Below are 19,519 nucleotides of genomic sequence, written 5' to 3' on the forward strand. Positions count from 1 at the left end.
TTTGCTCTGAAAATTATTGAAAGATTTTTACTAACAGTGAATTACATTACTTCAGAAGACAAAAAGAAGCAGTAGTATGACAATTTTGTAGGTGCACATATACCAGTTCTACAGATTTACAGATATATAGCAAGGACTTTGGATCATTCAGACAGAGTCGTCAACATCAGTTTGTTCTAATGTAACTTGTATCTATTTACTAATGTATAGCTTCAAGATTTTTAATTATTATTATTTTTATTCTCTGTGGCATTAATTGAAGATTTAGCATTCTTTTTTTTGTAAAAAAATACATCAAGTTATAGATTCCAAACTGATGTGTTGCATTTTTCAAATGTGGTCCAAACGATAGGTCAGCTTTTTTGTACAATTGTACACAATCTGCAACAGAAAACATTGAAATTGATGTTGTCTTTCTTTATGTTGCTATACTGTATACTTTGACCTACCCAGCTTTATATGTACACATATGTATTAAAAATGTATTTTTTTATGTAAAAAGGTCTCTCTGTGTGTGTTATCATAAATACATGTCTCCTGTTCCTTGGATGTATGCTTTTAACAGTTGTACTTGCAGCTCTTTTTTCATGCTTGTTATAGAATACAACCATTCTTTCCTCATTATTTTCATGTTAAATTGTCAAAGTATGTAAAATATATAGTAGGAAGAGCTTTTTTCATGAAAATTAGTCTGGAACTTTCTTCATGAAATTCAAGAAAAGTTTTCTGCATTGATTTGACACTGGGAACACAGAGCAGAGCTAGAGCTGTGCATGTCCATTACATACCACAGCAGGAGACTTCTGAACGTCTATGAATACCAGACAATGAGTTGCTCGCCCCTAATTGTGTTTCTGAGTGTTTGAGAATGGCCTCTCTTAGAGTAAATCTCCAGGATGCTGCACATATCTCTGTGACAGCCACAGACAGTCATCTTCATTCACTTGCAATGCACATCTGCCTTTGGTATGAATATAGCTGTCAGTCCTATTAAGATCATCACAATAGAGCACTCTCCTTTGTATTGTGTTTCACTGTGCTTCAGCATTGTGTGCATACCATCCTTGACTAATTTTCTGTTTGTATCAAGAAACAAAAGCTCTTTGAATTCCCTTATGGGCTTTCAGTGGCTTTACTGCACATCAAGCTATGCTAATTATCTTTTGCATGATTAATTGGACCAATTAGATTTAGTGGAGGAAGAGGGTAATTCTTGGCAAGGTGCGAGACATTAATTAGTCAACAAAAAAAAAACATTTATTAGTGTTCAAATTTAATCTCACAGAACACAATGAGATTAAGACGAAAAGACAGTTAATATGTGGCATGTTCAATCAGTCTTGGCTGCAGATGATTGTTGCCGCTTACATTGTGCAGTATCACACATGCACGTCCCCTATGCTCCACAGCTACTGTATTGTTCGAAAACACACATCTCCATCCATCATACAAAGTGGCAGCTGTAACACAAATGTTCCCTCTCTGACTGATGAGTCAAGACCATACAAACGACAAATACACAGTATTCCTGTACAAGATGTATAGCCTAACGCACATGCATCACAAACTTGCAAAAAGGAAAAACAATAGCAACACTGGCAGCATCAGCTACGAATGGTGGTTTAGCTGTGGGAACACATATAATCTGAAATTAAAACTATGCATTGCACTTGTTCACACTGAACCTGTAACATAGGAAACAACAGCCGCAGGGCAGTTGATTACACCAATGAAAAAGCAAGCGTGTACGTTAAGGGCAGTGAGTGTGGGTGTTTTCTCACATTTTGCACAATCATGAAATAAAATAACACAGGGAGTGTCTTCACACTGAGCAAAACCTGGGTTTATAAAGTACGATAAGCATGCACGCACATAAATAAGACATACAATAATCGTTCTGCATCTTGTAACTGCAGCAAATTATGAGAGATAGAGCATGATAGCAGAGCTTTAGTACTTTCAGATTTGACAAACGCTATGTCTGCTGTAATGACACTCTCATAACAAAAGAGCTACATGCTTGTTGCTCTGTTCCAAGGGGAACCACCACAGCACACAGGCCTAATGAAAAACTGAGAGTCAGAGGTGAAATATGAAACATCACACTTTTGAGTCTTTCCACATCATAAACGCAATCTAACATGGCAGCAGTTTCAGTATTGTGAAAGTTGGGTGGGTTATATCATAACAAGTTAATTTCATTTTAACTGATTTTTTGTTACCTTTCTACTGTATGGTGAAAGAAACATTTTCTAGTATGACACATGGTTTGAATGTTCGTAGAGCCGTATGTGACACACTTTATTGTAAAGTATGTATTAACATATTGCATCTCAAAGTTTATTTTGAAATTTAGTCCAAAACTGCTCAAATAAATTTTTTTAAATAATAAACAGCATAAGTGTACTTTTTTATATGTAGGATTAGGATTTTCTGCTTACTGTAGTTTAAAGAAAACATGCCAAATGTGTTTAGATGTTTAAGGTTTATTTAAAAACCACGTGTGACAGAATATGACAGTATGGCTGTTTACAGATAATTATATAGTGGAGATTAAAAGACATAGTTATTGTTTTCCTTGCTCAGTTTCCCATAAATATGCAATTTAAGGTTTGATGCATCAGCACATCCACGTTTTATGTCTCCAAACATCTGCCTACCTGAGGACTTTCACACGTGATGTCGCAGTATGTACATCATTGTGCCTTGCTATTGTTGAGTTGACCAGAAATGCTTACAAGGAGGTTAAGTGGAACAGTGGAAAGTGCTTACCTGGCAACCTTCATTTGAGAGATTGCTAGCTCAAGATTGTACTTTTCTAATTCCTTTCCCACCAGTGATTCTGTACTTTTCCACTGACCTCTTACCTGTGAATGGTCAGGGTTAGATGTTTCAAAGTACATGATTAGGGATTTAAAATATCAAATATGCTTTGGGCTTACGTATTTTATGACTGATGGGCTGCGATTCCCAACTAGTCACATGCTGCCTGACATGTAACCATCTCAAAATGTAACCAGTCATGGTTTGCAACACAACTATGAATGAATAGATACTGTATATATACATATATGTGTGTGTGTCTGTAGCTTCAGCACCTCTTATATTTCTATGTGAAATGCTTTGTTTTCGCTACTGTTTTTTTTAAGATCCAACCCCTAAAAGACCTAGTCTATTGTTACTTGCCTTCTGATTGGTTAAAAACCTTGGAATACAGGTAGCTATTCATTCTGTGGCTGAGAGCCAATTTATGCTGAAACAGGGTAAAGGATTTTGAGCATTTTTTCAACACTGAGGGATAGATGTGTAGTCAAGAGCCAAACAGTACATATGCTATGCGTTAGCCGAATGCTGCTTGGATCAAAGTTAGCTTGAGCCAGAAGGGAGCCGACAATAACAAATATTCAAAACAACGAGGATGAAGAGCAAAATACAATAAATAGCAGAGCAAGTGAAAAGCACTGACAGCAGCTGCGCTGGGCAAGCTATGTTGTTTTAACACTTAATTTTACTCCATCACAAAACAGATCTGTGTCCACTTTGACTTTTGTGTTTTCCACAGCAAAGCTTAAGAACCAACAACAGTAGCAATACTATCAAGAGCAGCCAACAGCTCAGCTTGCTCCTAAGCGGTCACAGGGACATGTTCATTATACCATAACATGTCTTCAATTTTATGATATTTCATCTATCCATCCTTTTTCTATACCCGCTTAATCCGTTGGTCAGGTTGCAGGGGGGCTGGAGACTATCCTCGCGGTCATTGGGCGAGAGGCAGGGTACACCCTGGGCAGGTCACCGGTCCATCACAGGGCCACATAGAGACAAACAACCACACACACGCTCACACACACTCCTAAGGACAATTTTAGAGACCAATTAACCTAACATGTATGTTTTTGGACGGTAGGAGGAAGCCAGGCATGCAGGGGGAGAACATGCAAACAGAAAGGCCCCAGCATGGAGTTGAACCTGGAACTGTGAGGCGACGGTGCTAACTATCACACCACCGTGCAGCCCCCATGATCATTTCAATGAAGTTGGGTTGGTTATATTTCTAATGTTGAAGTATGACAGTAAACTTGAAACTTAATTAAAGTAACTTCACTCTCTGATGAGACGGCAGAAGATTACTCATCATACACATTTGGGCAAATTAGTGTTTCCAACATATCCCATTTAACATTATCACAAAACTAAAGGAGGCATATTGGTCTAAATGACAGATTTCAGTAGAATTTATTTAAATGGTCAAACATTATTTTAATCATAGCAAAATACAGGTATAGTAAGGTGTATACCAGACAATCTGTTAAAAAATCTCATCCTTTCTTTCTGTGTTCATGACTGATATGAAATTCTTTTCAGCAGAAGTGATATAGAAGAGCAATAATGTCCAGCACTAATTTAATACCTTATTACCATAAGCCTACTGCAATGCATGCATAATAAATTGTTGTATCTTTTACATGGCTCAAGCATATGGTTGGAAGACCGGATTCTCCTCAAACTGTACCACATTTGCATGATAGGATGTGAGAGTTGGATGGATTTGGGGATTATATGAAACACAGTTTCCATTTCTAGTTCATTGTACTAAGGAGAGGTATCACATTTACACAGATGGCAAGGAATTTGGAAATGCACAGTTTCTGTGAATCACAAAATATGCACAAGTGAAGAAAAAAATCACTTCAAAGACAGGATCTACACTTTCTTCTCCAAAGGAAAATGCTCTCTTTCACATTCTGTCTTTTGTTAATGGGCTGTAGGTTTCTGCAGCTCAAATGGAGCTGATAAATGTTACCAGTCACATGGTCACAGCCTCATGATTTTCATGGGAGGTTCCAGAGACCCTGCAAGCACAGGCATGATGTTCATTATTGTTAAAGAATGTGTGTGGTCAGTTCAGATAATAAATTACTGCTCAATTGAGCTGCATTACCTTGAAAGTGCATGTATTATGATCCTATAGTGAGCACTTATATGTATTATATAAAAATATGTTATATAAATTCTTTCTTTACCATTCTTTCTTTACCATAGTAAAATGTGACCCAGATGGGTCATATTTTAGCTTCCATTTTGTGAGTTTATATCTGTGCATTAAAATGATCACATAGTATACGTTCTCATTTTATTCCAACTTTCAAAATTGTACTTACAGTACTATGTAGTTGCAATTCTTTTGTTTATGTAGGCTAGATTGTGCAATGCATGATTCTGTCATATAAGCATCTGATTTATTAAAAGATTTTAGTGTTTCATGCACCATTTACATTCTTATAAAAAACAAAGTTTTTCAATCTCTGCTTTCATATGAGAACAGTAATATTTCATCATACCAAGCAACAGAAAGATTCAAACAGCTCACATGTTCTTCAAATAGATTTGATTTCCATATTTGAAGAGTACGATCTTTGCTTTGCTCCAGGTTTTAGTTTCATGTAAAAAGACACCGACAAATATGAGAGCTCACCTCCCTCTCTCCTGCTGTCAGTTTGAATCTGGATTTTCCAAACATCTGATTCAGTTTTCAACCAATGCAAATACCAGTGGCCAGGTAACGGTGATTTGCGATGACGTCAGGGACAGGGGGGTAGCCACGTTAATCAGCAGGGTTTTCTGCAGGTGACACTAACAAGTCTCGTTTTGCTGTAAAAGGTCAGGCACATGGCATTGAGTGTAGCCTGGGTTCAATTGGGTGTTTTGTTTTGCAGCAATATCCAACAGCCATTTCTTATACTATCCTCTACACTGACAATGTCTGGGAGGGTTGTGTTTAAATGTGATGACAATGACTTATCAAAAATCCACCGACAAAGCATTTGAAATTTATCTCAACATACCATTAGCAGTCCAGGAGACTGAGGTTCTTTCTTTGTTATGTAGAAAGGGGGTTATTGCCGTCTATCAGACTAACACATGAAATTTTTATGAACAGTCAAATTAATTGGCACTTTAATAAAGGTCAGTCCAGCATAATACCACAACTCCTTGTAATGATCTTCAGTCTTCAGTGCAAAGTTCAGTTCACATTTTGGGATGTAACGCTTAAAGTGCTAATTATTCAGAAGTATATAAACACAAGCTGAAGTAATGTGTTCACTTTAAGCCAACTATTTCAGCCGTTTAATCGTTTAGAATATTTAGATCAATTTTGTTTAATTGTGGCAATAATGAACAATTATTCAAATAGAAGAACAAAGATCATTCCAAATTATGTTCCCATATCCAAAAGCTCACCTTCAGGTGTAAGCCTGAAGTTCAGGAAACAAAAAAACAAACAAAAAAACCAAACCTTAATTAACAGCCAGTGCCATGCCAAAAGTACAGGTAAATATTTTGTTAGATGGACAATATTTTTCGAAAGTGAAGTGTGTGCAGTAAGTTGCTACTAGTATTTTCATAAAATGTGTACTCTTTTTTTGTTGTTGTTCATGGTTTTAGAAGTGAAGGCACACGGTGCGTTTCCATCAGCCTTTTTATATGTGCATCGAGAAGTATCGCATGGGAAAATTTTGATGGAAACGACATAATTCAAATTAAAATCCCCTAATTCGCACAAATGAAAATACGCTCGCGAGCGCCGGGTTTTGGTTGATTCGAAAGGGATGGAAACAGCTGTGTTCGCATCAAGTCTGATGTGGCGCACTTTCACCCCAACTGCTTCCGTTTGCGGGTCACTCAAACATGGCGGACAACGGAAAGTTTATGTGAACGGAGGAAGAAGTTGTGGCGTTATTAACTTTAATTAAGGAGAAACAAATAAACGCTATCATTGACAGTAAACAGCAGAGAAATGCCAGCATATACCAAGAGCTCCGCGTGGAAATGTGTAGCTGGGGGTTTGACAAACCATGGACTGCATTGAGAAATAAATGAAAAAGTCTGAAGCAGAGGAACATGACAGAGTTAGAAAACTCGCGCGAGTTAGTAGTTTTCACCAAAGTCCCTACTTTTGATGGAAACACAACCGATTCGAATGCCTTTTAATGCTCATTTCCCAATGAGTTGAATCACTTTTGGATGAAAACATGACTACTATCTGGTCAAACTTAGACATGGTAATTAAAAAGCAGTATTTTCAGCCAAGTAAGTCTTTCTGAAGACCACAAAAGCATAACAATGCTGGACTTATAAACGTCACCTGTGTAATGTTATGCTGTGACCGTGTTTTACACCAGTGTTTTACAGTAAATATCTACCCAGAATAAAATAGCTTTTTGTGGCTTTTAAACATGTTGTATTTTTCTTTTCAGTTATTCTGTCTGCATTATTGCAGTTTCATTTTACTGCTACTTGCCATATGCAGTGTGGGTGGGGGCTGGTCTTTTCACATGTGTCTGAAATTACTGTCACCAAAGGCCTGGAAGACCCACCAAATCTTATCTGAATTTAAGTTTCTAAATGACCTATTTGGTTCATGTAGAATGCTGCTGAAAACAGTGATCAGCAAAGAAGTATGTAATAGTGTAAATCAGGTTAGGCTCATCAAAATTTTCTAAATTCTCTTCTAAATTCAAAGCCACCCTCTTTCTTTTTCCACCGAAACTAAACATGCAGCTATCGCTGTGCACCGCACATGAGTGTGCCCTCTTTCTCTGTCTGTGTCACTCTGTTTCAAGTTTTATAATTGTATACTTCAAGGTCTAGTTTAAGCTCAAAGCTCTCTAAAATTAGCTTGTCTGTGACTCATCTTTGAAACCATCCCATAAAGGTTGCATGATTCTCAACATCAGTAACTGCAATCAAGGTCTGGTGACTGTGATGGAGGACCCAAACCACCGTGACCCGAGTGCTGTCGTGTTCTTTCACATGCTCTCAGTCAAACTTCATTGAGTTCTGTCAGTGGTCTGGGAAAGCTGAGGTACTTTCAATGAAATGTTCGTGGTTTGAAAAATGTAAGTCAGTGAATTGTATCCATCAACTGGGGTTATTGTTGTGATATTTATAAGATTGTGAGAAAACTATCATCCTCAAGCTGTAATCATGAGAGAAAGAAAGAAAGAAAAAACCTTTAATCCTGGGGTTTAATGAATCAGGACATGATAAATAAAGATAAGAGTAATCTATTCTTGCCTGAGACTATAAGTTCACCGTGAACATTTTTACTGACGTTAATCAAGTAGGTTAATTTTCCCTCAGACTCCTTGCAAACACAGTCATGTTGTGCCTACCAGTAAATAATGCAGATTTAAGGCTCTTCAGCTCTGCCTTCATCGTTGAGACATGGAATTTATGTCCACTTTTTACATACAGTCTATTGTTTGTGCAAGTGCTGGCAAGCAATCAAGAGTAAAAATTAGAGAAGACTTCTCAGCAAAAAACATGTTATAGATACAAATAAGTTTTTCTATATGTCCAAAATACAGTAATTAAAAACTGAGCATCTTTAGACAGCAATGTATGTTTTAGCTGCTGTTTTTCTTAGAGGAGTGTCCACGTAACATTACAGCTACAGTGATGCATGAATAACAAAATGTGTAATCATTAAGGATGGATAACACCAATCAATAGTTTTATAAACAAATTAACCTGACCATGTAGAAGTTACAATCCTAACCATGTGTTTTAAACTCCTAACCCACACCAAAAATGCAGGTGGGAGTGAAGAAGAAAAGTGTCATGACTGAACTGAAAATGTTATATCTAAAGAGTTTCAGTCATCTGGCCACTTGTATGAGACTCGGTGATCTCGGACACCTTAAAACCACGAGCTTCTGGATCTTTTTGATGGTACAGACATTCACTGTGCACACTCCTGGGCCTGAAACTTCCTTGGAGCCCCCAAGGGTGCGCCCAATGTTCACAACTTTGGTTTCCAGCCAAGCAAAATATACATTTTTCTTTCTTTACAGAACCTCGTCACATGCCAGCAACAACATACCAACAAGGTACTTCCGCCATGATAAACAAAAAAAAAATCCTTACAGATGCTGCAAGGAGACGAAAGAGAAACAAACAAGGGAAGTGAGAAAAAGAAGAAAGAATGTGGACAAGCAAGAGACAAGACAAGAAAATAACTGCTCTCCAGCGAGCAAAAACTCACTGGAGAGCAGTTACAAAAGAAGAATAAACAAGTAGAATATAATGCAAGATGGATGGCTGTTTATTGAGCTAGTGAGTGATAACTGATCATCTAATTTGTCCTTTGTTGTGCTGCTTTGCATGGCTCAGCTGTGTCGGTGAAGGTGCAGACCTGTGGGTTTATAATGAAAAGGTTGCGATGGTTGATTCCTAAAATAAAATCAACTGAAAAAAACGGTGAAAGAGTTTAACCGTTATATCCTACTGTTTATACATAATATTATTTTCATACAAATGCTGCATTGCAACACGTTTATATACTCTTGACATTTACGTTGGTGCTCTTTACTATACTTAATGGGAAATACACAACAATACAAGCACAGTGTGTTCATCCCTGAGCTTCTTAGCTGATACACAGGATTGCAATATATACCATGCAAATTCCTCATATGCTACATTTAAATGCTTCAGAAATACTTATTAGAAAAAGCAAAGTGTATCACAGAAACACTAAAACATTTTCATTACTTTTTTATGTGTTTTTGCGAGCATCTTTGCACCCACCAATATCTGCACTAAAAGCACAGTTTTGTCTTTGTGTGGTTTTGTGACATTACCCCACTGTGTCTTTGACATTTTTGTGGCTTCTGGTCGTCTCTTTGCCAGCGTCTTCAAAATGACAACAAATTCCAGTGTAACGCTGTCCATCACCAAGCTCAGATGTAGACATGTTTTAACAACGGTGGTGTTACTCCCAACTGTAGGGGGAGCCAGTGAGCTGAACTTGGTCAGACCCAAGCTGCTTTAACTTCTCAGCTAACATCCTTCTCTTGTCAAAATCTACAATTTCCCTTTTAATTTAGATCACAACCAAATAGCAAAGCATAGCATAATTAGCACTATGCTTTATGAGCAATGTTTGTATGCTATACAGCTAACTAAAAAGTTATATAGTGTCGGCTGCTGTGGTTCGGGTGAAAGAGCATATGGGCCACAAACTGGGATTCATGCTTCAATTCCCAGGTGTTTACATCATGTAGGTCTACTGAACCCAGTTGCTGGCTTTCTGTCACTATGTGTGTGTGTGTCTGTGTGTACTTGCATGAGATTGTAACAACAAAGATTAACAATAAATGTATGACTGCAGTCCATTTACCTTTTACCTGCTGCACATCAAAATGCCTTCGTTCTGTGCATTATGGCATATGAGCAATATCATTTCGCAGAAAACATCTGCCTCACAATATGATTAGTTATAGCCACAGCAGCTTATATTTGTTTTTAACATAATGGTCTGAGTACAGCAGTTCAGATCACAGATCAAAGACCAACAATGTTACACTACCACATGATAAAGATAGAGTTTGAATGAAATATGAATAATCCTAATAAACAGGACAGGGAAAAGAAGATGTGATTCATATCCAAATATATGAAAAAAACACTGATTTGAGTTCAGATTTGTGTCCTTGCAACAAGTCTGTGAAACCTGTGTGCAGTAATAGCCTACACAACACCAGTCTTCATTTTACAAACAGTACATTTCACATTAGCACAGTGGAAGTGTTGGGGTGATTTAAAAGCTCATTTGAGGATGAAAATATGGCTTTTTCGTGTTTTGATTTTGATTTTTGTGGCGCTGTTTTGGTCATGGTTTTGTTTATGTTGGGATTATGGATTAGGATTTACATTATTGGTTCATATCTGCTCTCTGAAAATTGACCAGCTTTCCTTTTTATAGATAACGTTTGAGAGAAAAAGGAAGAATGTGAACACAGTTCCTCAGCCTGCTGTGATGTCACACGTCTTTTCAAAGTGCATACACAAACAACCTCATTAACATTTAAAAGGCAGGGTATGATCTACATGTACAACTTTGATTCTTCTGTCCTGGTTGCACACAAGTTTACACATTTTAGAAAGTACTGTAACACCTTTTTAAGCTGTGCAACTGTTGACCAGGAAGCTGTTAACAATGTCTATTCATTTAATTTGTGCACCATTTGATTTTACCAAAAAGGAAAAACCCTAACTGCATGAAGGTAATTCTTATGTATTATTCATCTCTGCAGCTTTCATTTATACTGACAGTTGGCTTTAGTTGTATACAATTAAAAAGCCAGTCTATGCACTGGATAAAAGGCAGCTTGGTGCACTCATGCTATTATTTCATAATACATTTTGTGTTCACTGCCATGTTTGTGGTTTCTGTTTCGCAGGTTTTATTTCACATTTAAATGGATGGTTATGATTTCATATGACAGATTAGGGGACTATTAATTTAGTCTTTATAGAAGAGGTGAAATGTAGAAATTTAGGATAATTGGAAAGTAAAAAAGAAACATCGTGTTTTAAATTAAAAGAACACATCAGGGGAATCAGAAGGTTACATGATTTGTATCTTCCCTGCTGCTGTTTGATTGGTGGGTCTCTATTTGCCCTCATAGATTTGCAAAGACAAATGTTTAAATGCTGCTCTGTGACCTCGGAGCTCGTCATGGAGGAAGTCATTTTTCTGCGGCACCATTGCTTTCAGATGTGGTCAAATGGCGTGGTCTCCTGTTGCAAAAAAGAACACGCGTTTTCTGAAAATGAAGTGTTTTGAGAGAAATGAGTTGTGGAGGGAGAGTCCCTAAATGTAGACAAGTAATATAAACTCAGAGACAGAAAGAAGTGTGGGAGACAAAAAGCAGTTTCATAAAGTTTGAATTTTTCCATCAGCAGAGACCACCAAATGCACAGTTGACAAACGGCCATTCAAATATCATTTTCATGTTCAGTGCATCATGGAACTCAAACCAAACTTAATGACGCAGTAAAATGACATTGTATCAAAATGGTTTGCTGGCTTTATGCAGAACTAATTAAAATCTTTATGCAAAGTGATATCACCATTCCTGCATATTTTGAATACATTTTCATATAAATCCTGCCAAAAAAACGTCTGTTTGTCTAAACATGCTGCGTTTCACCAATCTAATCATGAGAATTTCAGGTATTTTCAAACCTTAAAGAACATCCTCTAAAGTAATAATGAGAGTGAGAAATGCAGTGCATTTAAGTGAAAACCTTGATTAATTATGTATGATTAGAGGACTCTTAAAAGCTTTGGGGAGGGAATAGAAAGAAACTACATAAACAGAACATGAAGTCCAGAATGGCTGGATGGATACCAGATGTGAAATTGTAAATGAACCTTAAGTACACAGGTGACTGCAGAATGATGAGAGGTATTGCTTCTGCATGGTTGGACACTGGCTGACCGTGTGCAGGTTAAGCCACACTTTGCACTAAGGTACTGCTTCTTGTTTGTAATTTTGTATCAACATTGTGTTTTATAGTTTGCATTTTCTGTATCTAAAAGCTCATTGTAACCTCCTGTTGCAAACGTTTTATGTAAGCATGTGCATGATGCATGCAGGAGTTTCCCAACTGTTCGTGCATTCATCTGAACACACATGTTCTTGAACCTTTATATAACAAAGATAGGTGATGCAGTGCAACTCAAAAAGAAAGAAAGTCTTATCAACAAATGAGTCACAGAGCAGAGGTCATTTGGGAATATAATTTAATCTGAAAATGCGTTTTTTGAGGCAGGCCATACACTCGAGATAACTTCTACAAAGCTGTCTCGTCCAGTTTCTCCTCCTTTTTAATTCTTCTTCCCCCCCCACTCCTCCTCCCCTGTCAGAGGCATCATGCATGTTTTCACCTCTAAAGTGATTGTACCTGATTTATATGACAGGCCTTTAACCTCGTGTGTTCTTGTCCATCAGCATCAGGCAGAAAACACCCAAGGGCATGTGTGAGTAGGGCCAAATCTCGTTCTCTGTCATTCACTGGCTTTAACCTCCAACTGGATGCACTCCTACAAATCACATTTATTCCTGCTTGGTTTAGAGATATGAGTCAATCACACAAGGGGAGAAGTGCTGTAGGATATAAACCTCCAAAAATACATTTCTATTTCATGGCACCAATCTTTCTGAATTGTGCATTTCTGTGTGTATACATCCTTGAGTATATAATTCATGGGACTAAAATACTGACTTGACAGTGATTGACAGTTTGAACAAAACCATAACAAATAAATCCAACATTGCAACTTCAATACGGGCAGCAAAGATTGTTTTGGGATGAATTAACAAATTTGTATTTGGTGAAATAGATCAAAATATTAATATATTTTACCTCAAAACATAAATTTCTAAAATATTTGTATGAAATCTGAAACAATAAGGAGGCAGCCGAGCTCAACGGTGTCTCCACTTGCAGTCAGCAGATGGAAATGCATGTGAAGGTTTTTTTTAATGTAATGGCTCCACTTAGTGGCCATAGATAGACAGGCGACAATGAGCAGAGTGGCTTTCAGTGCTCCTGAAAGCCGTAGTGGAGGGTTCTTTCTTTAAGGTCCACATTGATCGAGTTTGTGGTTTACTCTGCAAGGAGACAAATGCAGCTATTGAACAATAACATTTGAGCAGTGATTTCATTTTGAGTATTAGATATAGGATTGTTGTAAATGTCAAAATAACATTTTAGCATAACACTGCTAACTATTACCATTAGACACTGCGTTTTATAAAAACTTAGAATTTACAAGAAAGTAAAACATTTTTAAAATGTTGGTCTCTCTGTCATTGTTCTTTCAACAAGGAATGGACCCTTTTCACTGTTTAACATGTTTACATATTGAATACACGTCAAGGGCTTTTTTATTTAATCACTAAATACGAGCAATTTGAAAATACTACCAAAGCCAAAAGAAAATGTGATGAACGTTTAATATTTTTTTATATAGCCCCCGGAAATAGATTTTTGCTAAGTGACAGAAAAAAGGTAATTTGGCTGTGTCGTCACGTGACTCTTGTGTTTACAGACATCCGGAGAAACATGGAGGAGACCACTGGCAGTAATCCCCAATCTCTCGGATTTACAGAGAAATTGAAATCTTGGCTCTCCTGGTCATGGACTTACGTGTGCTTCATATGGTTCTGCATGGTGCTGATTATGATATACGTGCTGTGGAGTCCGCTGAAACTGCAGGAAACTCTTACCTCAGGTGAATTTAGGCAACTGCTAGCTAGCTATTGTTAGCCTTCGGATATCTAGCTTGAGCTTCCTGCAAGCGGGAGCCGTTAGTTTGACAGCTCGCTGTCTGGGTGATGGAGACACGAACAGAGACGTTTTTCTCTTTAGAATTCGAGTCTCCGAGTATTTTTTGGCAGGGAATAGCTTTATCCTTTTGTTCCAGGTGTAACTAGCATCAAATTATGTCAGAATTCAGTAGTTTAATTTCAAGTTTGCTACAGTGAGTATGAAATACAAGACACACTGAGCAGTTAAACGTCTCCCGTTATACACAAACCGCCACCGGTATTTTTCTCTATGTGGGCATTGCAATAATTTTCGTATGGTCCGAACAGAGGGCACTTAACATTTCACAGCTCCGGTCGTGCCATTTTTAATCGTCTCTTTTTTTTGTCTTTCAGCGTCAGTGTTTTTGAATACACTCACTCCCAAATTCTACGTGGCTCTTACTGGAACCTCCTCTCTCATCTCTGGACTCATCCTTGTGAGTTATCACCTCTGTTATTCATATTTCTCACACTGACGGATCCTTCAGTGCATCCCTCCAAATACCAAACGTTTATCTAATGCATTATTTCCTAAACTGGCGAGCACCAGCCATAGCAAATGGGGTTGGAATATAAAGCAAGGCAAATAATTATTCGATTGTCTGCTAGATTTATTTAAACAAGAATATGATCTGTGATATTTGGCCATAAAATATGTTTGGCCATAAAAGAAAAAGAAAGATGATGCTCATTAAACTGAAACATCAACCTAAATGCTCAGCATCAATTTTAGTGCCAAGATTTAAAGCCCTTTATCACAGTATGTAAAGATAGATAGACAAAAATGTTGATTTAATAACTCTTTATTTCTAAAGTACTCTGTCACTGTGTGTTCTCCCAATAGATATTTGAGTGGTGGTATTTTCGTAAATACGGGACCTCGTTCATCGAACAAGTGTCCGTGAGCCACCTGCGTCCTCTGCTGGGTGGAGTGGAAAGCAGCTCTACGACTGGTCTGTTCTCTTCAGTTAATGGAGAGGCAGAGCCTAGACCCAGTGTCTCTGGTAAATACATAGTATGTAGTACAAACTATAAAAACAGCACTATTCCTAATATTTTTCATGCTAACAACATGTCCTCCCTTTGGTAGAATGCAAGGTCTGGAGGAATCCTTTGAATCTTTTTCGAGGGGCAGAATACAACAGGTTTGTGGGTTTTTTTTAGAGTTGTGATTGAGATGTCAGGCTGCAGTCAAACACTTAAAAATCATGCAGATAATTTTTAAGAAACCTTGGTTTGTCTACAAGACAACTGTATTAATCCATTGTCGTTTGATTTGTTGTAAACTGTAAAACTGTAACAATAATCTGCACTTTGTGTACTGCAGGTACACCTGGGTGACTGGGAAGGAACCTTTAACCTACTATGATATGAACCTGTCTGCTCAGGATCATCAGACCTTCTTCACGGGAGATACACAACAGTTAAGGCCAGAGGATGCTGGTCAGTTATATGCTACTATCAACCTACTGTGATGAAAATATGTTAACTTGAGGTTGTCATCTTTTGATATAAAAAGAAAGAGGAATAGAAAATATTGCAAATTTTATGTGTATGCTGTGGAGTTTTGCAAATCAGGACTCCAAGGTCACACGTTTAATAAGCCTGAGTTCATCATCTTCTTACAGTGATGCAGAAGGCCTGGAGAGAGAGAAATCCTCAAGCCAGGATCAGAGCAGCTTACCAGGCCATAGAAATAAACCAAGAGTAAGTTCTACTGCACTCTCACACTGCTGCATCTAATGTCCATTCATATCTCTAACGTTATGTAGATCATATCATTACGTTTACTGGAGGTGTGGAGGTTTTCTTCATTTTAAGATGAATTTTCATCGACGCAGTTACTGAACATATTTGAGAATTTGAAGCCGACACAAAATTATATCATATGATCGAGAACGGTTTCAGCTGCTGCTACACACTAAACAAGAAGCAGTAGCAGGAGAAGAAGAAGAAACGCGTATCTCCGTTGTTATGCTAACATTACTGTGATTGTTTTTGATGATTGAGCTGAGGAAGACCGAGCTCTGCAGCAAGTGATTAAAACAATTGAAAGCAGACATCTTTGGTATTTTATAAACTTACTGGAAAGTACGATCTGCCTCTTAAAAATGTGTTATTGTAGTAGTAAAACTTATAACCTGCAGGGTACAGTCCTGAGGTGGATCCCTGAGACTCTGGCCCTGAAAAGATGCAGCTTTTTATATTCAGCCTGATCTGGCTGCTTAAATGTATTAATGAAAATGTAGCTACGGGCAGTCGCATTGTCATTTAAAGAGGTAAGACATTAAGATTGAATGGAACACTTTATTAATCCCATAGGGGAAGTTATGTTGTTACATTGTTAATTGAAAACCTCGTATTTAGAAAGGAGGGAAAAAAAAGTGAAGATAAAAAAGATTTAAGATGAATAAATCAAAAGGCAGATTATGTAACACATCTGAAAGGAGTGTCATCATAAAGGGAAATTGAAACACTTCATTGGCTGCATCAAATTGTTAACATTTAAATCGGGATGGAATCGTGAGCCAAGCAGGTTTACAGCTCTAATATTTACGTTGTCATCACTGCACAGTGTGAATAAGCTATTTGCAGCTGATTTATTTTGAGGGACGATGATTTGAGCTCTGATTTACACTTTTTTTTTTTGTCATTCATTGTGAGTTTGCTAACAGTGTTTGTTGAATGTTCGTTTTTTTTCTTTTCCCTTTTTTTTCCCCCTTAATTGTTTGTGAGCAGATGTGCTGCAGCTTATGTGCTTCTAGCAGAGGAAGAAGCCACGACCATCACAGAAGCTGAGCGTCTCTTTAAAAAAGCATTGAGTATCGGTAAGGAATCCTCCATCGTAATGTAAGACACTGATCGTTAACAAGGTAAAGAGCATGTGGCGCGTACTCTATGCCTCTTTGATTGGTGGGAAAGGTTACAAGTACAGCAGACCATATCGACCAGCACCCAGCTGTGAGGATGGATGTAATCAAAAGTGCGTCAGAATTTTGTGCGCCTTCTCTCCACACCACAGGAAGATGTAGTTTAAACCTGGTTGTTATTTCTGAGGTCTAATTGGGATTTTATCCATGTTCTTCATGTTTTGGATTTCTCTGATACCTCATATTCCCTCTTTATCAACAGCTGGGAAAGATATCAACTTACTGGTGTACATTAAACGCAGACTAGCGATGTGTGCACGCAAACTGGGACGGATCAAAGAAGCAGTGAAAATGATGAGAGATGTGAGTTTCTATCTGACACTGTTCTCTGTCAGCGAATTGGTCTTATGATATTCACTGGTGATGTGTGGAGCTTGCTAAATCACTCAGGTAACTGAGATTGATCTCTTTACAGTTAATGAAAGAGTTTCCTTTGTTGGGAATGTTGAATATACATGAAAACCTCTTGGAGGCACTTCTGGAGCTTCAGGCATATGCCGATGTCCAAGCAGTCCTTGCAAAATATGATGGTGAGACTAAACATTAAGTTGTAGACATCATTAGCCAAGTCATATTACCTTATGACTTGCATATGTCACATAAAAGCAATATCTGCCTCCATTTCCAGATATCAGCTTGCCAAAATCAGCTACTATATGCTATACATCTGCACTGTTGAAAGCACGGGCTGTTTCAGATAAGTATGTCTTCTTTATGTTTAAAAGATGTGTTTGCACAAACCTCACATGTCCTTTATTGTCTGCATCCCCTAAGCTGACTGTATGTGGCTGCCCTAACAGCAGCACTGAACATAAGATCAACAGTGTGTAACAGATCCTTTTTGTCAGATCCTTCATTTTTCACACGTGTATTCTCAAACTTCTCACAAAACAGCATTCATAACAGCTAATTCCTCCACTTCCTTCTTCTTTGTCATCCTTTCAGTGGTACTTTTCTTTTGTGTACCTTTTATGGTGCTCATATGGCCCTTCTCCCATGAAGAAAGACAAATCAATGTTGATGAAAAAAATTGACTTAGCAAAGCCAGTAGATACAAATGGAAACGTAGTTTTCGAGAACAACAACAAAAAGAATCATTTTTACTGTTACACAATGTTACTGTGACGTCTTTGTTAGCGGCAGCGTTTCATATGAGGTGTCTTGTCTCAGGTTCTCTCCAGAAGCAGCGTCCAGGCGGGGACTAAGCACAGCAGAGATGAATGCTGTGGAGGCCATACACAGAGCTGTTGAGTTCAATCCGCACGTGCCAAAGGTCAGTCAATAGCCTGATCGCAACTTGTGGACCTTTAAAAGCTATTGATCACTTTGTTATTGAAATGTTGGCCTACAAAGGAGTAAAAAACACAACTTGTCAGTTGGTCACCCTTCCTCTATAGAGATTGGTACTTATTATATATTTCCTTAGAAATCTTCAGTGGAGCAATTCTTGGGTCGTCGCCCCTCCTATTTTTAGAGTTTGTAGTAGCTTGTTTCTGTTATGACGCTCTTATTTTTTTAGTCCATTCATGCCGGACTCGTTAGACAGTGATACGTAAAAGTCTCATGCTGAACAGATGGGCAAAGCAGACAGACGGGTAAACAATAAACCGAAAGAAAATCGAGGACAATTTGTCGACTGCAACAGGTGCTGCAGCTAGAAGCCTTCATGGTAGACTTACCAGGCCACCAGGAGATGTCAGTGTAGGTCCTCATACTTAAAATGTCAGCGTGTGTGATTCTGTCTTTAGACAAGAGAGACTGGTCAATACTTAATTTATACAATCATGTTTATTATTATTGTTTGCATTTTAAATGGATCATTTGCACATCTTTTGGACATATTTACACCAGTAAAGTAAGTGCTGTAAGATTTTTTTTTTGCAGATTTTTTTTAATCATTCATACATGATGCATCTTCACAGGCTTTGAAACTCGCATATGAAAAATATTAACTGACATTAGCCTTATTATATATTATTAACGTTGTGTACAGCTGAACCAGGGTGAACGTGGACGACACCTGGATATCTCTCAGCCTTTCATACCAGTTCCCACAGGATTGGATATCACACCCATACACAACTATTTTCAGCAGTGAGTTTTGTCCCAGTTTAGGCTTTGTAGTGTGGTGTTGTTTCATTTCACAGACTCCTGTTCTGAGAGAGAGAGAAAGATAATCAGCTTGTTTGTATGTGTGGACGTGGGAGGCGAAAGCCAGCACTTTGATCCAGCCTTTGATTTTAAAGTGAGGGCCCTCATCTTCACTGTCTTTCCAACTGCTCCTGCCCAGAGGCAGCCGCCCTCTCTCCTCTCATCACCTACCCTCATCCTGTTTCTTATCCTCTCATGTTCCCTTATCCTCTCTCATCCCCTGTTTGAACCAAACAGACTGTCTGAACAGGACCACTGCTGCCAACT

The 19,519-nt window shown here is 38.0% G+C and overlaps 1 protein-coding gene across 1 annotated transcript in view; it reads left to right on the forward strand.

Annotated features, from left to right (window-relative positions):
* The window catches only part of st7l (suppression of tumorigenicity 7 like), a 32,716-nt gene that overhangs the window by 3,281 nt on the left and 9,916 nt on the right, over positions 1 to 19,519 (forward strand). The window contains exons 2-12 of the mRNA XM_072381784.1: positions 13,913 to 14,095; positions 14,526 to 14,608; positions 15,016 to 15,175; positions 15,262 to 15,316; positions 15,499 to 15,614; positions 15,800 to 15,878; positions 16,911 to 16,999; positions 17,304 to 17,404; positions 17,517 to 17,631; positions 17,730 to 17,802; positions 18,272 to 18,374. Of these exons, the coding sequence (XP_072237885.1) occupies positions 13,927 to 14,095; positions 14,526 to 14,608; positions 15,016 to 15,175; positions 15,262 to 15,316; positions 15,499 to 15,614; positions 15,800 to 15,878; positions 16,911 to 16,999; positions 17,304 to 17,404; positions 17,517 to 17,631; positions 17,730 to 17,802; positions 18,272 to 18,374 (1,143 nt within the window). The 5' untranslated portion in view covers positions 13,913 to 13,926. The remainder of the gene's footprint in view (positions 1 to 13,912; positions 14,096 to 14,525; positions 14,609 to 15,015; positions 15,176 to 15,261; positions 15,317 to 15,498; positions 15,615 to 15,799; positions 15,879 to 16,910; positions 17,000 to 17,303; positions 17,405 to 17,516; positions 17,632 to 17,729; positions 17,803 to 18,271; positions 18,375 to 19,519) is intronic.

This window comes from Leuresthes tenuis, unplaced genomic scaffold (assembly GCF_036924035.1).
Source record: "Leuresthes tenuis unplaced genomic scaffold, fLeuTen1.0.hap1 SCAF_3, whole genome shotgun sequence".
In the NCBI taxonomy this organism is placed as follows: Eukaryota; Metazoa; Chordata; class Actinopteri; order Atheriniformes; family Atherinopsidae; genus Leuresthes; species Leuresthes tenuis.